Source organism: Pristiophorus japonicus, chromosome 19 (assembly GCF_044704955.1).
Source record: "Pristiophorus japonicus isolate sPriJap1 chromosome 19, sPriJap1.hap1, whole genome shotgun sequence".
NCBI classification, from domain to species: Eukaryota; Metazoa; Chordata; class Chondrichthyes; family Pristiophoridae; genus Pristiophorus; species Pristiophorus japonicus.
In genome coordinates this window covers 1,764,350-1,785,264 of record NC_091995.1, presented here as the reverse complement: position 1 = coordinate 1,785,264, position 20,915 = coordinate 1,764,350, and the positions used below count along the sequence as shown (strand labels likewise).

Here is a 20,915-nt window from a genome sequence, read left to right as displayed (position 1 = left end):
ATGATGATTGGAGACTAGGCTCTGCTGCATGGGCCTAACGCACACACACACACACACACACACACACACATATTGCTACTGATCCCCTCCCTCCCTCCCTCAGGTCCTCTCTCCCTGGTTTTCACAGATCGCAGTGTAGGTGAGCACATTAATCTTAGAGCAGCTTGCGTATCTGTCCATAGAATACTGACTCTGTACCCCAGTTCCCCCCCGACCCCAGCTCCCGCATACTGCACTCCATGCACAGGATCCTATGCGCTGTTACCGCGCTTTCTCCATCCGCTCATGCTTTGGTGGTTGGTCACCATGCATATTCTGGCCTCGGGCCCCAACCTCACTGCTGGCCTCTGAGTGCAATTACTGCTATCCTGACTTGCGATCAGCCAACTCAAAATTGCACCTCCGGCCTTCCTGGTCCGCGTGGTCCAGCATCGACCAACTTAGCCCCCCCCCACTTACTGGTAAACGTGGGGATTGGGGGAGGGGCACCAGCAAATGGGGCAACTGGGGAGGGGCAGCATATTTTGAAAAAATATTCCACTCTCTTTACTGAACCTTAGCAGAATCTCTTGGGTAAAACTCTGCCAGTACATGTTGAGGAGTACGTTTCAACATCCCCTTTCAATGTGTCCGCCAGATCCTGCAGATCCCCCGGGAGGACAGACGCACCGACGTTAACATCCTCGATCAGGTTCAACATCCCCAGCATCGAAGCACTGACCGCACTCGACCAGCTCCGCTGGGCAGGCCACATTGTCTGCATGCCTGACACGAGACTCCCAAAGCAAGCGCTCTACTCGGAACTCCTTCACGGCAAACCGGCCAAAGGTGGGCAGAGGAAACGTTACAGGGGCACCCTTAAAACCTCCCTGATAAAGTGCGACATCCCCACCGACACCTGGGAGTCCCTGGCCAAAGACCAGTCTGCCCTGAGTGGAGGAAGTGCATCCGGGAGGGCGCTGAGCACCTCGAGTCTCGTCGCCGAGAGCATGCAGAAACCAAGCGCAGGCAGCGGAAGGAGCGTGCGGCAAACCAGTCCCACCCTCCCCTTTCCCTCAACCACTGTCTGCCCCACCTGTGACAGGGACTGTGGTTCTCGTATTGGACTGTTCAGCCACCTAAGAACTCATTTTTGGAGTGGAAGCAAGTCTTCCTCGATTTCGCTCCTTCCGCTGCCTGCGCTTGGTTTCTGCATGCTCTCGGCGACGAGACTCGAGGTGCTCAGCGCCCTCCCGGATGCACTTCCTCCATTTAGGGCGGTCTTTGGCCAGGGACTCCCAGGTGTCGGTGGGGATGTCGCACTTTATCAGGGAGGCTTTGAGGGTGTCCTTGAAACATTTCGAGAGACGAGGGAAAATTTGAAGCAACTGGCACCAATATCCTAAGTTTCAAATACAGTCCTGTTGTCATAGGAACCTTGTGCAGTGAAGTTCTTCTCAAATCTCTGTATCTCTCACACACACACACACACAGGGACTGAAACGTCCCGTTTTTATAGCCCCATTAGCGCCTCCGTTGACACACTAATTTGGCAGTGTGGCGTTTTCGTCCAGGAGCGCCACACTCCGCGATAAGGTCCCCGGGCTGGTACACAACCACCGATGATGTCACCACCGTGCCCGCCGATTCCTCGCCACCCCGCGCCGACCCCTTTGCGCCCCGCGGGGGCGGGAAAATGGTTCCGGCAGATGCCGGCGCAAGCTTCGCCGGCCGCAAAGTTTGAGGACATCCGCGACCCGGGCGCCCCTTGAAGGGGAGGCCTTTAGCGCACTGGGCATCCATTTTATTTTACTGGGTGACTCTTGGCTCGGCCCAACAATCGCCGCCCTAGCGTGGACCGGGCCGCCGTGGTGCAAGCCGGCACTCCGCTTTGGGTGCCGGGCAGCTGGCCCGGTCAACCGCGTGCCTGGTGGCCCAATGACTGGCTTCTAAAGAGCCTGTAGTAGTGTGCAAGGCAGCCCTGCCCTTTAATTAAAGGGGAGGCACCCAACTCTAGTGCCACTCCAAGGAGGCAGAGTGCTTGGAGGAGTGCATGGCCCAAATCCACGTCGGGGCGGGGCTTCAGGGCAGGGCGATCCACCCCCATAATCATAAGAACACAAGAAATAGGAGCAGGAGTAGGCCATACAGCCCCTCGAGCCTGCTCCACCATTTAATACCATCATGGCTGATCCGATCATGGACTCAGCTCCACTTCCCCGTCCGCTCCCCATAACCCCTTATTCCCTTATCGGATAAGAAACTGTCTATCTCTGTCTTAAATTTATTCAATGTCCCAGCTTCCACAGCTCTCTGAGGCAGTGAATTCCACAGATTAACAACCCTCAGAGAAGAAATTCCTCCTCATCTCAGTTTTAAATGGGCGGCCCCTTATTCTAAGACCATGCCCCCTAGTTCTAGTCTCCCCCATCAGTGGAAACATCCTCTCTGCATCCACCTTGGCAAGCCCCTCATAATCTTATACGTTTCGATAAGATCACCTCCCGTTCTTCTGAATTCCAATGAGCTGAGGCCCAACCTCCTCAACCTTTCCTCATAAGTCAACTCCCTCATCTCCGGAATCAACCGAGTGAACCTTCTCTGAACTGCCTCCAAAGCAAGTATATCCTTTCGTAAATATGGAAACCAAAACTGCACGCAGTATTCCAGGTGTGGCCTCACCAATACCCTGTACAACTGTAGCAAGACTTCCCTGCTTTTATACTCCATCCCCTTTGCAATAAAGGCCAAGATTCCATTGGCCTTCCTGATCACTTGCTGTACCTGCATACTAACCTTTTGTGTTTCATGCACAAGTACCCCCAGGTCCCTCTGTACTGCGGCACTTTGCAATCTTTCTCCGTTTAAATAATAACTTGCTCTTTGATTTTTTTTCTGCCAAAGTGCATGACCTCACACTTTCCAACATTATATAATCTTTGCTCCATACGGACATATACTCATAATCTCTCCCTCACACACACACGCAAAAAAATAATCTCCCTGCATATGCTCACACTTTCTTTCTCTCTCACACACACACACATACACAAAAGCTCCCCTCTACCCATAGACGCGGACTGAACCCTCTGACCAAGAATTTGGTCACCTGCCCTAATTTCTCCTCGTGTGTCAAATTTTGTCTGACAACGCTCCTGTGAAGTGCCTGGAAATGTTTGACTATGTTAAAGGTGCTTTTTTAAATGCAAGTTGTTGAGGGTAGTCCAGAACATGGGTGTGGTGTATGTAGCACACAAATCACTGACTCCACACGGTCTGGTGTTGATCTAACTGCTGTGACCTTCGTCCTTTATTGTTCAGCTCCAGAGTGCCTCTAAGGTGTGATGGTCAGCCTTATATGGTGCCTGTTGCAGGTACTACCAGGGTTTCCCACCACAGCGCCCTCTGTGGTGTGGCATAGTGCTTACATTACATTTAAGGTATTGGGACGATACACACATCATTACATAACAAAGGGGGCATAACCTTAACATTAGAATCTGGCCAGTCAGGAGTGATGTCAGCAAACACAAAGGGGGCTGCTGGAAATGTGGAACATTCAACCCCCAAAAACCTGTGGATTCTGGAGCTCAACTGAAAATTCCAAGACTGAGAGCCAGAGCATTTTTTGCTTAGGTAAGCGTATTAAGAGTTACGGGACCCAGGCGGGTAAATGGAGTTGAGTTGCAGATGAGCCTGGTTTAACTGAATGGCAGAGTAAAGAAAAGACTTGCATTTCTATAGCGCCTTTCACAACCACCGGGCGTCTCAAAGCGCTTTACAGCCAATGAAGTACTTTTGGAGTGTGGTCACTGTTGTAATGGGGGAAAAGCGGCAGCCAACTTGCACACAGCAAGCTCCCACATCAGCAGTGTGCTAATGACCAGACAATCTGTTTTTGTTATGTTGATTGAGGGATAATTATTGGCCCCAGGACACCGGGGATACCTCCCCTGCTTTTGTTCGAAACAGTGCCATGGGATCTTTTACGTCCACTGGAGAGGGCAGACGGGGCTTCGGTTTAATGTCTCATTTGAAGGATGGCACCTCCGACAGTACAGTGCTCCCTCAGCCCTGCATTGGGGGTGTCAGCCTAGATTTTTATGTGCTCGAGTCTCCAGAGTGGGACTTGAACCCATGACCTTCTGACTCAGATGCGAGTGTGCTGCCCACTGAGCTATAGCTGACACACCAGGCTCGATGGGCCGAATGGCCTCTTCCTCTGCAGCACGGGCCAGCCCACACTGTGCGCACTAGGTCCGTGCAGCAGAGCCAGTCTCTAGTTGTCTTGGTTAACCCTTGCCATTGGACAAAGATCTAGCTCTGTCAAGCCCGTGTGGTGGCTGGTGTGCAACAGCCACCACACGTCAAAAAAATCCACGCACAGTCATCGTCATGTCGTCAACTATCGTTGTAACCCATGTATCAGCTGACCTAAGCTGTACACCATGAGAACATTGACCACAGGGGGCGAACTTGTGGGAGACACTGCTAACCTGGACTTTCTGGTATAAAAGGGGAAGCTCCACCCACCTTCATCAATTGAGGTCTTGGTAATAAAGGTAACTGGTCACAGAGTGACCTTCTCTCAAGTATGGGCCTCGTGTGCATTAATACTGTATTGTCAGGACATATCAGGTATCCTCCACCCTTCAACATGCAGTTCGGGACCTGGAATATTAGGTCCTTCACTGAAACACCCGTGAACTCATCCCTTTTTGACGTGGAAGCAAGTCACCCTCGTTTCGAGGGACTGCCGATGATGATGGTGACCTGATACCCGGTTTAGAAACGGACTTGCAATTGACCAGCTGCATATTTGCAGCATTTTTATGCCTGTCGCAATCTTTAAACACGTTATTCAGATTTTATCTGGTACCCAGGCGACAATAGCAAACGCCGAAAAGGGAGCTTTCAGCAAGAAACCGCCCCCCCCCCAAAAAAAAAATCACGGCACCCTGCAGCTTGGTGTCAGTGACCCTTCTCCCAGCAGATTCTCAATGGCTCTGAATTTTTCCCGTCGTCGTTCAAACAGGGACTGAAGTAGGGGAAGATTCTCTCGGTGAAGGTGTGGGTGAAGGTGTAGAGATGGGACATGTTGTCAGCATTGTAAAACGACACCTGTCCGCCCTCGTAGTCCAGGTACACCCCGATCTTCCGGGGTCTGGCTCTCTGGGCGAGGGGGGTGCGAGGACTTGTCACTGCCCAATACTCATTGCCGTTTCTCAGCCACACAATCCAGTATCCAGTCTCCGGCGACGGTGCCTCGTTCCCTTTCCGGTCGACAGATCCCCGCACCACGCCCACATCCCACTTGGGCTTGTTCTTCACCTCCACCTCCCAGTAGTGCTTCCCCGACGCAAAGCCCTCGCTGGCCAGGACGCAGACGTAAGGGTCGAACCTGTCCGGGCTGGCGGGGAGCGGGGGCCGTCTGCCGCCGTGCTTCACCGCAGTCAGATCTTCCGACAGGACCAGCCGGCGATGAGCCGTGCTGGGGTCGAGCGTCAAAGGGGCTGGAGCTGAGGGAAAGAAGGGACAACTCATCATCTTGACCTGGCTTCTCACCATCAACTCACAGGCGGTCCCTCGTCTCGAGGAAGACACCGGCTTCCATCTTAGAATGGTGGCTGAACAGTCCAAATCGGGAATTACAGTCCCTGTCTCAGGTGGGGCAGACAGTGGTTGAGGGAAGGGGTGGGTGGGACTGGTTTGCCGCACGCTTCTTCCGCTGCCTGCGCTTGCTTTCTGCATGCTCTCGGCGACGAGACTCGAGGCGCCCGGATGCACTTCCTCCACTTAGGGCGGACTGGTCTTTGGCCAGGGACTCCCACGTGTCAGTGGGGATGTTGCAATTTATCAGGGAGGCTTTGAGGGTGTCCCTCATAACGGTTCCCTCTGCCCACTTGGGGGCTCGCTTGCCGTGAAGGAGTTCCGAGTAGAACGCTTGCTTTGGGGAGTCTCGTGTCGGGCATGTGAACAATGTGGCCCGCCCAGCGGAGCTGGTCGAGTGTGGTCAGTGCTTCGATGCTGGGGATGTTGGCCTGGTCGAGGACGCTAACGTTGGTGCGTCTGTCCTCCCAGGGGATTTGTAGGATCTTGCGGAGACATCGTTGATGGTATTTCTCCAGCGACTTGAGGTATCATCTGTACATGGTCCATGTCTCTGAGCCATACAGGAGGGCGGGTATCACTACAGCCTTGTAGACCATGAGCTTGATCAACTATGATCTATGAAGGTACTGAATAACTTTCCTCTGGTAAGATGCATGCTTCCCCACATAATTTAGGGAGGGATCGTGGAGGTATGTCCCTGGTGGTCAGGGCCGGATTGAGGGCCGATGGGCCTGGGGCAGACTGATCCCAATACACTGATAGTTATCTTTGTTCATGTTCATTACATTATGTATAGATTCTGATTCTGAGTATGAAAACATAGGCAAGTACATTCAACAATGAAAGCATATATCAAGTAGGTATATATTCTAGTTCTGGTAACATTGCAATACTTGATTCCTGTACATATATACAAATTTCTCTCAACATGTAAAATAAAGCAGGCTAGAACATATTCTATTCTGTATATAGGTATATTAGTGTATATAGGTACTTCTGTATATAGTTACATTAGTGTAGATAGGTACTTCTGTATATCAGTATATTAGTGTATATAGGTACTTGTGTATATCGGCACATTCGTGTATATAGGTACTTCTGTATATAGGTGCATTAGTGTAGATAGGTATTTCTGTATATAGGTGCATTAGTGTATATAGGTATTTCTGTATATAGATACATTAGTGTATATAGGTATTTCTGTATATAGTTACATTAGTGTAGATAGGTACTTCTGTATATCAGTATATTAGTGTATACAGAAGTACCTATATTAGTGTATATAGGTATTTCTGTATATAGGTACATTAGTGTATATAGGTACTTCTGTATATAGGTACATTAGTGTATATAGGTACTTCTGTATATCGGTACAATAGTGTATATTGGTACTTCTGTATATAGATATAAACAAGTGAATCTATTTTCCTCGGTCTTGTTTTTTCTCTCTTATTGTTGATTCTATTCAGCCTCTTTGGGAGGCCTTATATATTTTTCCCTACATTTATTTGGTGGGCCTAAGTTCTTTGGTGGGCCTGGGGCTACAGCCCCATCCGCCCCAAGGTTAATCCCCCCCCGCTGGTGGGACTCGCACCAATGTGCTGCACAGCTGCACGTCACATCTGGCAGAGGAGTCTGCAGCTGCCTATTCCTTGCAATCATAGAACGGTTACAGCACAGAAGGAGGCCATTCGACCCGTCGAGCCCATGCCGGCTCTCTGCAAGAGCACCTCAGCTAGTCCCACTCCCCCGCCCTTTCCCCGGAGCCCCGCAGTTTTCTTTGCCCTTCAGGTACTTATCCAATTCCGCTTTTGAAAGCCACGATTGAGTCTGCCTCCACCACCCTCTCAGGCCGTGCATTCCAGATCCTAACCGCTCGCTGCGTAAAAAAGTTTTTCTTCATGTTGGTTCTTCTGCCTTAAATCAGTGTCCTCCGATTCTCGACCCTTCCCCCAATGGGAATAGTGTCTCTCTATCCACTCTGTCCAGATCCCTCCTGACTTTGAAACCTCAATCAAATCTCCTCTCAACCTTCTCTGCTCCAGGGAGACAAACCCAGCTTCTCCAGTCTATCCACATAACTGAAGTCCCACATCCCTGGAATTTCTATCTTATAGTCTTGTTTATTTGCTGACATCACCTTTTTAATAAAATAGAATCGTTTCTTATCAAACTCTGCAAATCACGTGAACTCCAAATAACACGACACACACACACACACACACATAAAGAAAGACTTGGATTTATATAGCGCCTTTCACGACCACCAGACATCTCAAAGCGCTTTACAGCCAATGATGTACTGTTAAAGTGTAGACACTTGTAATGTTGGAAACGCAGCAGCCAATTTGCGCACAGCAAGCTTCCACAAACAGCAATGTGATAATCATCCAGATAATCTGTTTTTTTGTGATGTTGATTGAGGGATAAATATTGGTCCCAGGACATAACTCCCCTGTTCTTCTTCGACATAGTACCATGGAAGCTTTTATGTCCACCTGAGAGGGCAGACGGGCCCTCGGTTTTAACGTCTCATCTGAAAGACAGCACCTCCGACAGTGCAGCGCTCCCTCAGCACTGCACTGGGAGTGTCAGCTTAGTTCCTGAAGTGGGGCTCGAACACGGGGATGAGGGGGTTGACTTATGGGGAAAGGTTGAGGAGGTTGGGCCTCTACTCATTGGAATTCAGAAGAATGAGAGGTGATCTTATCGAAACGTATGAGATTATGAGGGGGCTTGACAAGGTGGATGCAGAGAGGATGTTTCCACTGATGGGGGAGACTAGAACTAGGGGACATGGTCTTAGAATAAGGGGCCGTCCATTTAGTACTGAGATGAGGAGAAATTTCTTCTCTCAGAGGGTTGTAAACCTGTGGAATTTGCTGCCTTAGAGAGCTGTGGAAACTGGGACATTCAATACATTTAAGACAGTTTCTTAACCGTTAAGGGGATAAGGGGTTATGGGGAGCGGGCAGGGAAGTGGACCTGAGTCCATGATCGGATCAGCCATGATGGTATTAAATGGCGGAGCAGGCTCGAGGGGCCGTATGGCCGACTCCTGCTCCTATTTCTGATGTTCTTTTGCTTCAGGCTCAGAGGTGAGTATGCTGCCCACTGAGCCACAGCTGACGCACTTGGACTTTATCCTCAGTAAATAACCACTCTCTATAAAAGTTTGTTCATGCTCACTGAGCTAGGAATTTGTCTCATAAATCAAAGTCACTTCATTACCATCACAATTACACCCTGGGCTCGAGACAGTGTGCTAGATTTCTCCCAGCAGGATTATTTCGTTTCGAAGTAAGTATTTTTTAAATTTCATTTCTGTCTTTAAATATTTAATGCTCAAAACTTTCCACATTCACAATATTTAAGCTAGCAATCGAATGAAGTTAAGAATGGAAAAATAAATCACGCTCTTTACCAGGGTTGATGTACTCTCTCATTTCTTTCCAGGCTGCATATTGTAACGGGCCCTTAAATACACCCAAAGGCAGATCTCCATGCACCAGTGATATTGGTTTCTGTCTTTCAGCGATACTAGAAAAGGGAACGTATACAATGTTTGAAAAAAAAAGAGTTGCATTGTTATGGCGCCTTTCGCGAGCACCGAATGTCCAACGTGCATTACCGTGAAGTAACTTTTCGAAGTGTAGTCACTGTTGTAATGAGGGAAACGCGGCAGCCGATTTGCGCACAGCAAGCTCCCACAAACAGCAATGTGATAATCTGTTTTTCACTGATGTTGGTTGAGGGATAAACATTGGTCCCAGGACACCGGGGAGAACTCCCCTGCTCTTCTTCGAAATAATGTATTTGCTTAATGGGTTCTTTGCTTAAGCATTCTTCGCAACACATTGCTATTGAGAACTAGTTGGTTTATTAAGGAAGGTTTAACAATCACTCGACACATGACCAGTTCATCCACTTGGCTCACAACTGCATACCTCATCGTGGATGACCTAGACCCAACTGGCTGGGGTTTGATTGTGTCTTGTGAACATCACGTGACTGGCTAAACCACTCACAATGCAACAGCTCTACCACTATTTTAAGTAAAACTATAAATCAAGTGCCCCCCGCCCCCTTAAAAGGGGCACTCGAACCGACAAATGAACAATTAAACTTTGAACATTAAATGAATCAAATTAAATTTGGTTGCCGGGGGTGATGATTCCGTCAAGTCCCTCCGGCGCCCACGTCTCGCAAAAGGCTGTGAGCGTACTGGTGGACACCGCGTGCTCCATTTCCAGGGACACCTTTGCATGAATGTTAGGGAGAGAGTTAGGCATTTGGACTGAACGACCCCCTTGAGCACCCGCTGCCTGGACCGGTTAATGGCCACCTTGGCCCAGGAGCAGTCCTACAAGGAGGCCCTCCGACCTGCCCGCTCCCCTCCGCACAGGGGCCCCAAAGATCAGGAGTGTGGGACTGAAGTGCAGCCAGAATTTAAGGAGCAGCCCCTTCAAATATTGGAAGATCGGCTGCAACCTCGCACACTGTACCTACAGGTGGAACACGGACTCCTCCAGACCGCAGAAATTACAGGCGGCCTGGGAGCCCGTGAACCGGCTTAAAAACCGATTGCACCGTGCACCACCCTCCAGGCCAAGTCCCCGATAGATAAAGGGAGGACTCCCGCGTAGAGAGCACTCCATTGGGGACCCCCTTCTCCTCCGGACGGCAAGATGGTGCGCCATGGCGTGTGCGGACGGCAGACAAAGTGGAGAGTGTGCACGAGCAGCCCGTACAGGAAACCCCTCCGCACAGAACTGCAAGGCACCAGTGGGGGGGGGGATTTCCCCGAGGAGGCTCAAGTTGTGAGGCACCAGCTCCCAAGGGAGGTTTCGGGGCAACAGTTCTACCAACCTGTGAGTATCCTCACAGGTGCATACATTACAAGTGCCGTGGGCTCTTTTACATCCACCTGAGAGAGCAGACGGGGCCTCGGTTTAATCTCTCATCTGAAAGACGGCACCTCCGACAGTGCAGCTCTCCCTCAGCACTGCACTGGGAACATCAGCCGATATTTACGTGCTGAAGTCCCTGAAGTGGGACTTGAACCCACAACCTTCTGACTCAGGGGGCGAGAGTGCTCCCCACTGAGCCATCATTGAGCACAGTGCTAATTTAGTTTAAATTAGTTCATGAGTAATAAATGACCCACCTCTTTCTCAACGAGCCGTTCTCCTAAAACAGACAAGACGCAGATTTCAGTTCGCAGTAATGACAGTGTCAAGTCAGATCAATTACACGGAGCTTGAGTTATTAGATGACTATAAGAACATAAGAAATAAGAGCAGGAGTAGGCTATTCTGCCCCTCGAGCCTGCTCCGCCATTCAATGAGATCATGGCTGATCTGATCTTGGGCTCAGCTCCACTTCCCTGCCCGCTCCCCATAACCCTTAACTCATCATTCAAAAATCTGTCTCTCACCACCTTAAACATATTCAATGACCCAGCCTCCACAGCTCTCTGAGGCAGCGAATTCCAAAGATTCACGACCCTCTGAGAGAAGAAATTCCTCCTCATTTCCGTTTCAAATGGGCGACCCCTTTATTCTGAAACTAAGACCCCTTGTTCTAGATTCCCCCACGAGGGGAAACATCCTCTCTGCACCTACCGCATCTAACCTGTCAAGCCCCCTCAGAATCTTATAGTTCATCATTTTAGTATGTAAGACAGGAAGACAAAATGCTGTACCTCTGCAGGGAGCATGTGCAGATAACCAGCCAGATGCACACACACACAGACAGCGCTAATACATAGCATTGTACCACACGTTAAACGCTTGGTGCTTTTCGTTCTTCAATGTTTTTAAACCTTCAGCTCTAGTTCTGTTTGAGAGGGGAAGCATTTCTATAACAAGTTTTCTGGCACCCATTCAGCTCTCTCTCTTGCTCTCTCTTTCTCAAACACACACACGTAGACTCATGCACCTTCTCTTTCTCGCTGACCTATATAAACACTCCGACACACCCACATATATTCATACGCTCCTTCACAGAGAAGCTCTCATAAACACCCATATGTGCTCATACACTCTCTCTGTCTCTCACACACACACACAAACTCTCGAACACAGCCACAGAAACTGATACTCTCTCATACACACATAATCTCCCCTATATATCCATATTAACTCATACACACACACGTGCACATATACTCATACACCACTCTCTCGCACGCATAAGCCCCCCCCCCTGCATATCCTCATATACTGACGCTCTCTCTCACTCACACACACAAACTTTGCTACATACAAACTGCATGCTTGAGATAGGACATTAATTGTACATAAACTACATATGAACTAAATGGCACAATTCCAAAAGGGGTGCAGAAACAGAGAATCCTGGGGTGCAAGTACACACATCTTTGAAGGAGGCAGCATAAGTTGATAAAGCAGTTTTAAAAAAGCATACAGGACCCTTGGCTTTATAAATAGAGGAATTGAGTACAAAAGCAAGGAAGTTATGCCCAACCTTTTATAAATCACTGGTTTGGCCTTAGCGGGAATATTGGCCCTGAAATTCCGACGTCCCGGGTCCGTAAGAAGTTCCTTCGGACTCGGGAAGACATCGGAAAAGCCGGTTTCCAGCACACAATGCACATGCCGACACACATATGCTCATAATCTCTCTCTCGCATACACACATGTAACCTCTCCTACATACCCACATATATGCACACTCTCTCTTTCTCACACAGATAAATTCTGCTATATATCCACAGATAATCATAGTCTCTCTCTCTCACACACATACATACACATAAACTCCCCTATGCACCCATATATGCTCATACAGTCTCCCTCTCACACACACACATAATTTCCGCTATATAGACATAGATGCTCATACTCTCTCTCACATACTTCGGGCTAGACTTTCCCGAGAGCCCCAATTGCCCGCTCAGAAAAACCACTAACATTTGGTAAGTAACGCTGGCAAAATTTATGTTAAAATTAATTAAAACTAATCGCCCAGCGAGAAAATGGGCCTTGCACCTTTATTCTCGGTGGTTTTCTCGGCGCTTCAGGGGAAACTAAGTAAAACGGGTGCTTTTTTAAAAATTTAGTCCGAGGCTGCGGTTGGGCCTAGGGAGGGAGGAAAATCTAAAAAAATTTTCACTAAAAAATATAAAATCGTGTAACGCATTCCCAAAACATTTTTACACCTAATCGCCGTTTTAACATTTAAAAAATAAATAAAAAACCTTTCACTTACCTTTCTTTGCAGATAACTCACCGACCACCCTGTTTAAGCAGCTTTTATATAGAAACATAGAAACTAGGAGCAGTAGTAGGCCATTCGGCCCTTCGAGTCTGCACCGCCATTCAATATGATCATGGCTGATCATGCAACTTTAGTACCCCATTCCTGCTTTCTCTCCATACCCTTTGATCCCTTTTGTGTCTAGAAATCTATCGATCTCCCTCTTAAATATATTCAGTGACTTGGCCTCCACAGCCTTCTGTGGTAGAGAATTCCACAGGTTCACCACCCTCTGAGTGAAAACATTTCTCCTCATATCGGTCCTAAATTTCCTGCCCCGTATCCTGAGACTGTGACCCCTTGTTCTAGACTTCCCAGCCCCGGGGGAAACATCCTCCCCACATCCAGTCTGTCCAACCCCGTCAGAATTTTATACCTTTCAATGAGATCCCCTCTCATTCTCCTAAACTCTAGTGAATACAGGCCCAGTCGACCCAATCTCTCCTCATACCACAGTCCTGCCATCCCAGGAATCAGTCTGGTGAACCTTCGCTGCACTCCCTCTGTGGCAAGTATATCCTTTCTTAGGTAAGGAGACCAAAACTGCACACAATACTCCAGGTGTGGTCTCAGCAAGGCCCTGTATAACTGGATGGGCTTCAGTTGAGGCCAAACTTAAGCCCTGGCGATTTTCTCGGTGGTGCACGTTGGCGGTTTGGCCCCAGCGGGCGTTGTCAGATTTGGGCAATGCCACTAAAAAAAATAAATGGGGGAACTTTCGCCAGGCGGAAAAAGAGCTGTACCGCCGAGAAAATCGGCGAGAACCCACCGAAGATGATAGGAAAGTTTAGCCCCATAGCTCCCCATTGTACCCACATTTTATACTGAGACTCTCTCTCTCGCTCTCTCCATCACTCACTCACTCTCACACACACAGATAATCTCTGCTACATACCCCACATATCTGCACTCTCTCTCTTTCTCACACAGATAAATTCTGCTATTTACCCACAGATACTCATAATCTCACACTTCACACACAAACATCAGCATCATCGCAGGCAGTCCCTCGGGATCGAGGAAGCCTTGCTTCCACTCTTAACATGAGTCCTTAGGTGGCTGAACAATCCAATACGGGAACCACAGTCCCTGTCACAGGTGGGACAGACAGTCGTTGAGGGAAGGGGAGGGTGGGCCTGTCGCTGTTGGGGTTGTCCATGAGGGTCCTGACGATCCAGGTCCCGACATTCCAGGTCCCGAACTTCATGGTCGAGGAGTGAGTTCCTTTAACATGGGGTGGCCGTTGAACACCAGCTACCACACGGGCTTAGCTGAGCAAGGTCTTGGTCCAGTGGCAAGTGGGGGGGTCCAGGACGACTGGAGACCAGGCACTGCTGTACGGGCCTAGTCGCCTGCGGCGAGATGTTAGCCGCAGGCTCTCCGCTGGGTAACGCCCTTGGTAGTAGGCGGTCTGAGGCTTGGTTGGGGGCAGGCATTGGGAGGGTCAGTGGCCCACTGGGGTTCAGAGTGGGAGGGCAAGGGAGCGTTCATAGCCATGGTACTCACCATGTGCTGGTGGAGGAAAAGAGGCCAGGTCATCAGTGGAGAAGGAGAGGTCCAGTCGTCGCTTTAGGAGGGGCAGGGGGAGGCCAGCCAACCCGGTCGCAGTTGAGGAGGAGGTCGCTTGTCACTGCAGGTGTCATGTATTCAACCAGCATTGTAACCCATGTATAATCTGACCGAAGTGTACATTGTGAGAACAATGACCACTAGGTGGGAGACACTCCTAACCTGGACCTTCAGGTATAAAAGGGGAAGCTCCACCCACCTTCATCACTTGAGTGCTAAGGAATAAAGGACAGGTCACAGACTGACCTTCTCTCAAGCATGGGCCTCGTGTGCATTTATACTGTGTAGTAAGGACGTATCAATTCACCTCCCCCCCGCAAAGTCTTATTGGGATCACAGGTTGAGTCTCTCTGGTGGTTTACGCTTTCTTGTAGAGCGCCTGAGTTGGGGCTCCAGTTGTTGGGCGCTGGCCTGAGTGTCTGCTGTTTGCAGTGCCTCAGGCCTGTCCGGACTGCCCACAGTGACTGGGCTCTCCTCCCTTTGGTTCCGGTGTTCGGTCACCTGTGGTGGAGTGAACTCTATATCGTGTTCTTCCTCTGCTTCTTCTGTGGGGTTGCTGAACCTCCTTTTTGTTTGATCCACGTGTTTACGGCAGATTTGTCCATTGGTAAGTTTAACTACCAGAATCCTATTTCCCTCTTTGGCAACCACAGTGCCTGCGAGCCATTTGGGCCCTGCAGCGTAGTTGAGGACAAAAACAGGATCATTTACATCAATACATCGCGCCCTCGCATTCCTGTCATGGTAGTCATATTGTGACTGGCGCCTGCTCTCGACAATTTCTTTCATGGTGGGGTGTATAAGGGATAACCGGGTTTTGAGCGTCCTTTTTATTAGCAGCTCTGCGGGTGGAACCCCTGTGACTGTCCTTGAGTGCGCCATTAACAGGTGTTGATGGCCCCATTACTGGCCGCATTGTCCCTTGCAATGGTGTGAATCGCCGTTCAGCTTGCTATTGTCTCTGTCGAACTCCCCCTCTGGGTTCGACTACATGTTGGGGCATGCCCGACTGCCCTTGTCTGCCTGGAGAACTGTGTGCTGCTCTAACAATGTTGAATCTCTGTCCCAACCATTCCTTCACACAGTACCTCTCGTCTGTTCTGCTCGTGGCCATGCTCGCGTGGTTTAAATCCCAGTTTCTCGTCGCCATTGATATGTCCTTGCTACACAGTATAAATGCACACGAGGCCCATGCTTAAGAGAAGGTCAGTCTGTGACCTGTCCTTTATTCCTTAGCACTCAAGTGATGAAAGTAGGTGGAGCTTCCCCTTTTATACCTGAAGGTCCAGGTTAGGAGTGTCTCCCACCTAGTGGTCAGTGTTCTCACAGTGTACAACTTAGGTCAGATTATACATGGGTTACAATACTGGTTGAATACATGACAGCAGGTGGTCCAGCTGTTGCCGAGGATGCCCAGACTCCGTCGTGGAGGAGAGGCCCATCTGCTGTCACTGGAGGTGTTCCGATCGCTGCTGGAGGCGGGGGTGTGAGGGTCCAATGGCCAGCACATACATACACATAAACTCCCCTATGCACCCATATATGCTCATACAGTCTCCCTCTCACACACACACACACACACATAATTTCCGCTATATACCCACTGATGCTCATGCTCTCTCTCACACACTTAATCTCCCCATTGTACCCACATATACTGAGACTCTCTCTCTCCGTCACTCACTCACTCTCAGACACACACAGATAATCTCTGCTTCATCCCCACATATTCTCTCTGTCACTTACTGACACAAATATGCGTCCAGACAGGTACAAGCCAGAACTGCAGCAACTTGTGTTTTCGGAATGTGCTGAATCTCGGTCACACTGGGCGTGGTTACATCACTCGGGTGTGACGACAGTATCATTCTCTTCTTCATTTGTGGACCAATCAATTTAATCTTAATTTATTTTCGACAATTTGGAAAAGTAAGACATTTTATGGATTTGCTTTTATTTGATTATGTCTACAAATTAATTTTTTATAAACTACCTCCAGAAAGGAGAAGGTGTCTGCCTCGTCCATCTGTTCCTGTAACTTGCACAACTCTTGTTCAATTGATTGTAAGTTCTCCCGAATTGCTCGAAGATTATTCTCCATCGGCTCTAGAATCTTTCCCTCTTGTTCCCGGAGATCTCTGATCAAACGCTGCTCTTTCTCAGTGAGAATCTGGTGCATTTTAGCAAACTCCGATGTGATATGGGTCTGGAGACTGCTTGACTGTTCCTATCAAATAATATTTATGCATTAAAAAAAAAGAGACATTTTCATTTCAATATCACCCTTCACGTCCTCAGAGTGTCCCAAAATGCTTTACCGCCAATAAAGTATTTTTGAACGGTCGACACTGCTATAAAGTGGGAAACGCCAATTTGCGCACAGCAAGCTACCACAAACAGTAATGTGATAAAGACCCGACTATCTGATTTTCTGTGATGTTCGTTGAAGAATAAATATTGGCCCCAGGACACCGGGGAGAACACCCCATCTCTTCTTCGAAATAGTGCCATGGGATACTTTACGTCCACCTGAGAGAGCAGATGGGACCTCGGTTTAACGTCTCATCCAAAAGACGGTACCTTCCGACAGTGCAGCGCTCCTCCAGTTATTATCCTCTGACAGTGAGGCGCTCCCTCAGTACTGCCCCTCCGACAGTGCGGCACTCCCTCAGTACTGCCCCTCCGACAGTGCAGCGCTCCTTCAGTACTGCCCCTCCGACAGTGCGGCGCTCCCTCAGTACTGCCCCTCCGACAGTGCAGCGCTCCTTCAGTACTGCCCCTCCGACAGTGCGGCGCTCCCTCAGTACTGCCCCTCCAACAGTGCGGCGCTCCCTCAGCACTGCCCCTCCGACAGTACGACGCTCCCTCAGTACTGCCCCTCCGATAGTGCGGCGCTCCCTCAGTACTGCCCCTCCGACAGTGCGGCACTCCCTCAGTACTGCCCCTCCAACAGTGCAGCTCTTCCTCAGTACTGCCCCTCCGACAGTGCGGCGCTCCCTCAGTACTGCCCCTCCAACAGTGCGGTGCTCCCTCAGCACTGCCCCTCCAACAGTGCGCCGCTCCATCAGTACTGCCCCTCCGACAGTGCAGCGCTCCTTCAGTACTGCCCCTCCAACAGTGCAGTGCTCCTTCAGTACTGCCCCGCCGACAGTGCGGTGCTCCCTCAGTACTGCCCCTCCAACAGTGCAGCGCTCCCTCAGTACTGCCCCTCCGACAATGCGGCGCTCCCTCAGTACTGCCCCTCCGACAGTGCGGCGCTCCCTCAGTACTGCCCCTCCGACAGTGCGGCGCTCCCTCAGTACTGCCCCTCCGACAGTGCGGGGCTCCCTCAGTACTGCCCCTCCGACAGTGCGGCGCTCTCTCAGTACTGCCCCTCCGACTGTGCGACGCTCCCTCAGCACTGCCCCTCCGACAGTGCGGCGCTCCCTCAGTACTGCCCCTCCGACAGTGCGGCGCTCCCTCAGTACTGCCCCTCCGACAGTGCGGCGCTCCCTCAGTACTGCCCCTCCGACAGTGCGGCGCTCCCTCAGTACTGCCCCTCCGACAGTGCGGGGCTCCCTCAGTACTGCCCCTCCGACAGTGCGGCGCTCTCTCAGTACTGCCCCTCCGACAGTGCGGCGCTCCCTCAGTACTGCCCCTCCGACAGTGCGGCGCTCCCTCAGTACTGCCCCTCCGACTGTGCGACGCTCCCTCAGTACTGCCCCTCCGACAGTGCGGCGCTCCCTCAGCACTGCATGGGAGTGTCAGCCTAGATTTTGGTGCTCAAGTCCCTGGAGCGGAGACTTGGACCCAGAACCTTCTAACTCAGAGGCGATCGAGTGCTACCCACTGAGTGACTGGCTCAAAGAGGGAGGGGTGAAAAAACAAAAATTCAATGAATATTAAGCAGAAGGAACTTACTTTGATTTCCGAAATTATTTCGTTTTGCTTCAATTTAGCGTTGAGACTGGTGGCTCTTTTGGTCTTGAGACAATTTGTGGCAAGCAGCAGTTTGACCTAGAAACACAATTGAAATTAGCAGTGAAGGAATTATGTGTGTTAAGCGTTTGGAGCTCGCCAGCCCCAGGTGGGCAGAGGAAACGTTTCAAGGACACCCTCGAAGCCTCCTTGACAAAGTGCAACATCCCCACCAACACCTGGGAGTCCCTGGCCAAAGACCGCCCGAAGTGGAGACAGTGCATCCGGGAAGGCGCAGAACACCTGGATTATCTTCGCCAGGAGTAAGCGTATGCCAAGCGCAAACAGCGGAAGGAGCATTTGACAACCCAAGCACCCCACCCACCCTTCCCTCCAACCACCGTCTGCCCCACCAGTGACAGAGACTGTAGGTTCTGCATTGGCCTGATCTGTCACCTGAGAACTCGTATCGAGTGTGCAAGGAAGTCATTCTCGACTCCGAGAGCCACAGCCAAAGACGGAGAAGGGTTAAGTGCAACTTTGAACATAAGAACATAAGAATTAGGAACAGGAGTAGGCCATCTAGCCCCTCGAGCCTGCTCTGCCATTCAACAAGATCATGGCTGATCTGGCCGTGGACTCAGCTCCACTTACCCGCCCGCTCCCCGTAACCCTTAATTCCCTTATTGGTTAAAAATCTATCTCTCTGTGACTTGAATACATTCAATGAGCTAGCCTCAACTGCTTCCTTGGGCAGAGAATTCCACAGATTCACAACCCTCTGGGAGAAGAAATTCCTTCTCAACTCGGTTTTAAATTGACTCCCCCATATTTTGAGGCTGTGCCCCCTAGTTCTAGTCTCCCCGACCAGTGGAAACAACCTCTCCGCCTCTATCTTGTCTATCCCTTTCATTATTTTAAATGTTTCTATAAGATCACCCCTCATCCTTCTGAACTCCAACAAGTAAAGACCCAGTCTACTCAATCTATCATCATAAGGTAACCCCTCATCTCCGGAATCAGCCTAGTGAATCGTCTCCGTACCAACTCTAAAGCCAGTATATCCTTCCTTAAGTAAGGCGACCAAAACTGCACGCAGTACTCCAGGTGCGGCCTCACCACTACCCTATACAGTTGCAGCAGGACCTCCCTGCTTTTGTACTCCATCCCTCTCGCAATGAAGGCCAACATTCCATTCGCCTTCCTGATTACCTGCTGCACCTGCAAACTAACTTTTTGGGATTCATGCACAAGGACCCCCAGGTCCCTCTGCACCTCAGCATGTTGTAATTTCTCCCCATTCAAATAATATTCCCTTTTACTGTTTTTTTTCCCAAGGTGGATGACCTCACACTTTCCGACATTGTATTCCATCTGCCAAACCTGAGCCCATTTGCTTAACGTCTCCTCAAGATCCTGCAATTCCCCTGGGAGGACAGACGCACCAACGTTAGCGTTCTCGCTCAGGCCAACATCCCCAACATCGAAGCACTGACCACACTCGACCAGCTCCGCTGGGCAGGCCACGTTGTCCGCATGACCCCGATACGAGACTCCCAAAGCAAGCACTCTACTCGGAACTCCTTCACGGCAGGCGAGCCCCAGGTGGGCAGAGGAAACGTTACAAGGGACACCCTCAAAGCCTCCCTGATAAAGTGCAACATCCCCACCGACACCTGGGAGTCCCTGGGCCAAAGACCAGACTGCCCTAAGTGGAGGAAGTGCATCCGGGAGGGCGCTGAGCACCTCGAGTCTCGTCACCGAGAGCATGCAGAAACCAGGTGCAGGCAGCGGAAGGAGCGTGCGGCAAACCAGTCCCACCCTCCCCTTCCCTCAACCACTGTCTGTCCCACCTGTGACAGGGACTGTGGCTCTCGTATTGGACTGTTCAGTCACCTGAGAACTCACTTTTAGAGTGGAAGCAAGTCTTCCTCGATTCTGAGGGACTGCCTCTGATATTTGATCTGAAGGATTGAGATTTCAGAGCTCGCTTGTGTGTACCTTGCAGCCCTCGGGCGGCTGGTTTGCCAGAGCCGAGCCGTGATTTCGGTGCTCCGGCGCGCCTCGGCAGAGCAGGCAGGTCCGCCCGTGGTCAGCGCCGTCCAGCTCGATCCCCGCTCCTTGGGGCCGGAGACTCCAGCCCCGGGCTTTGTCGGCCAGGTTCCTCAGCACCCGGCTGCCTCGCAGGTCCCGCTGCGGGAAGACCCGGCGGCACTCGGGGCACGAGTCCCGCCTGCGCTCGCCCCAGTACTGAGTGATGCAGCCCCGGCAGAAGGTGTGGCTGCACTCCAGGGTGGCCGGGTCGCGGAAGAAATCCAGGCAGATGGGGCAAACCAGTTCCTCGGTGAAGAGCTCGGCTCGCGACGGGCCAGCCATCCTCCAACCTTCCCCCAGCACTTCCTGACTCAACTCAGCTCTGCGTTTCAGTGCTGGGTGTTTCCAGTCCAGCCTACCAGTCCGACCTGTCTATCCACTGCCCTGCAGTGTTCCTGTGACAATTCTCTACAGATTGAATACAAGGATGCATTATATTTAAAACACAATGTCTTGATTGATTCCACTTTGGAGAAATGTAT

At 50.5% G+C, this 20,915-nt stretch overlaps 1 protein-coding gene across 1 annotated transcript; it reads right to left on the bottom strand.

Annotated features, from left to right (window-relative positions):
• Positions 1-4,950: 4,950 nt before the first annotated feature.
• On the bottom strand, positions 4,951-20,715 carry LOC139230609 (zinc-binding protein A33-like). Its single transcript, XM_070862428.1, has 6 exons — positions 20,341-20,715; positions 18,343-18,438; positions 16,436-16,669; positions 10,760-10,782; positions 9,017-9,132; positions 4,951-5,498 (listed from the first exon to the last, which is right to left on the bottom strand). Exons 1-6 carry the CDS (start codon positions 20,713-20,715, stop codon positions 4,951-4,953), a joined length of 1,392 nt encoding a protein of 463 aa, XP_070718529.1.
• Between the last annotated feature and the right edge of the window lie 200 nt (positions 20,716-20,915).

Bases quoted from the DNA above. Each gene is read 5' to 3' on its own strand.
- LOC139230609 (XM_070862428.1), bottom strand. From the start codon at position 20,715: ATGGCTGGCCCGTCGCGAGCCGAGCTCTTCACCGAGGAACTGGTTTGC. The intron at 18,439-20,340 runs GTACACACAAGC...TTGTGTTTCTAG, and splicing joins AGCCGCCCGAGGGCTGCAAG to GTCAAACTGCTGCTTGCCAC. The intron at 9,133-10,759 runs GTGGGTCATTTA...TCCCTTTTCTAG, and splicing joins AACGGCTCGTTGAGAAAGAG to TATCGCTGAAAGACAGAAAC.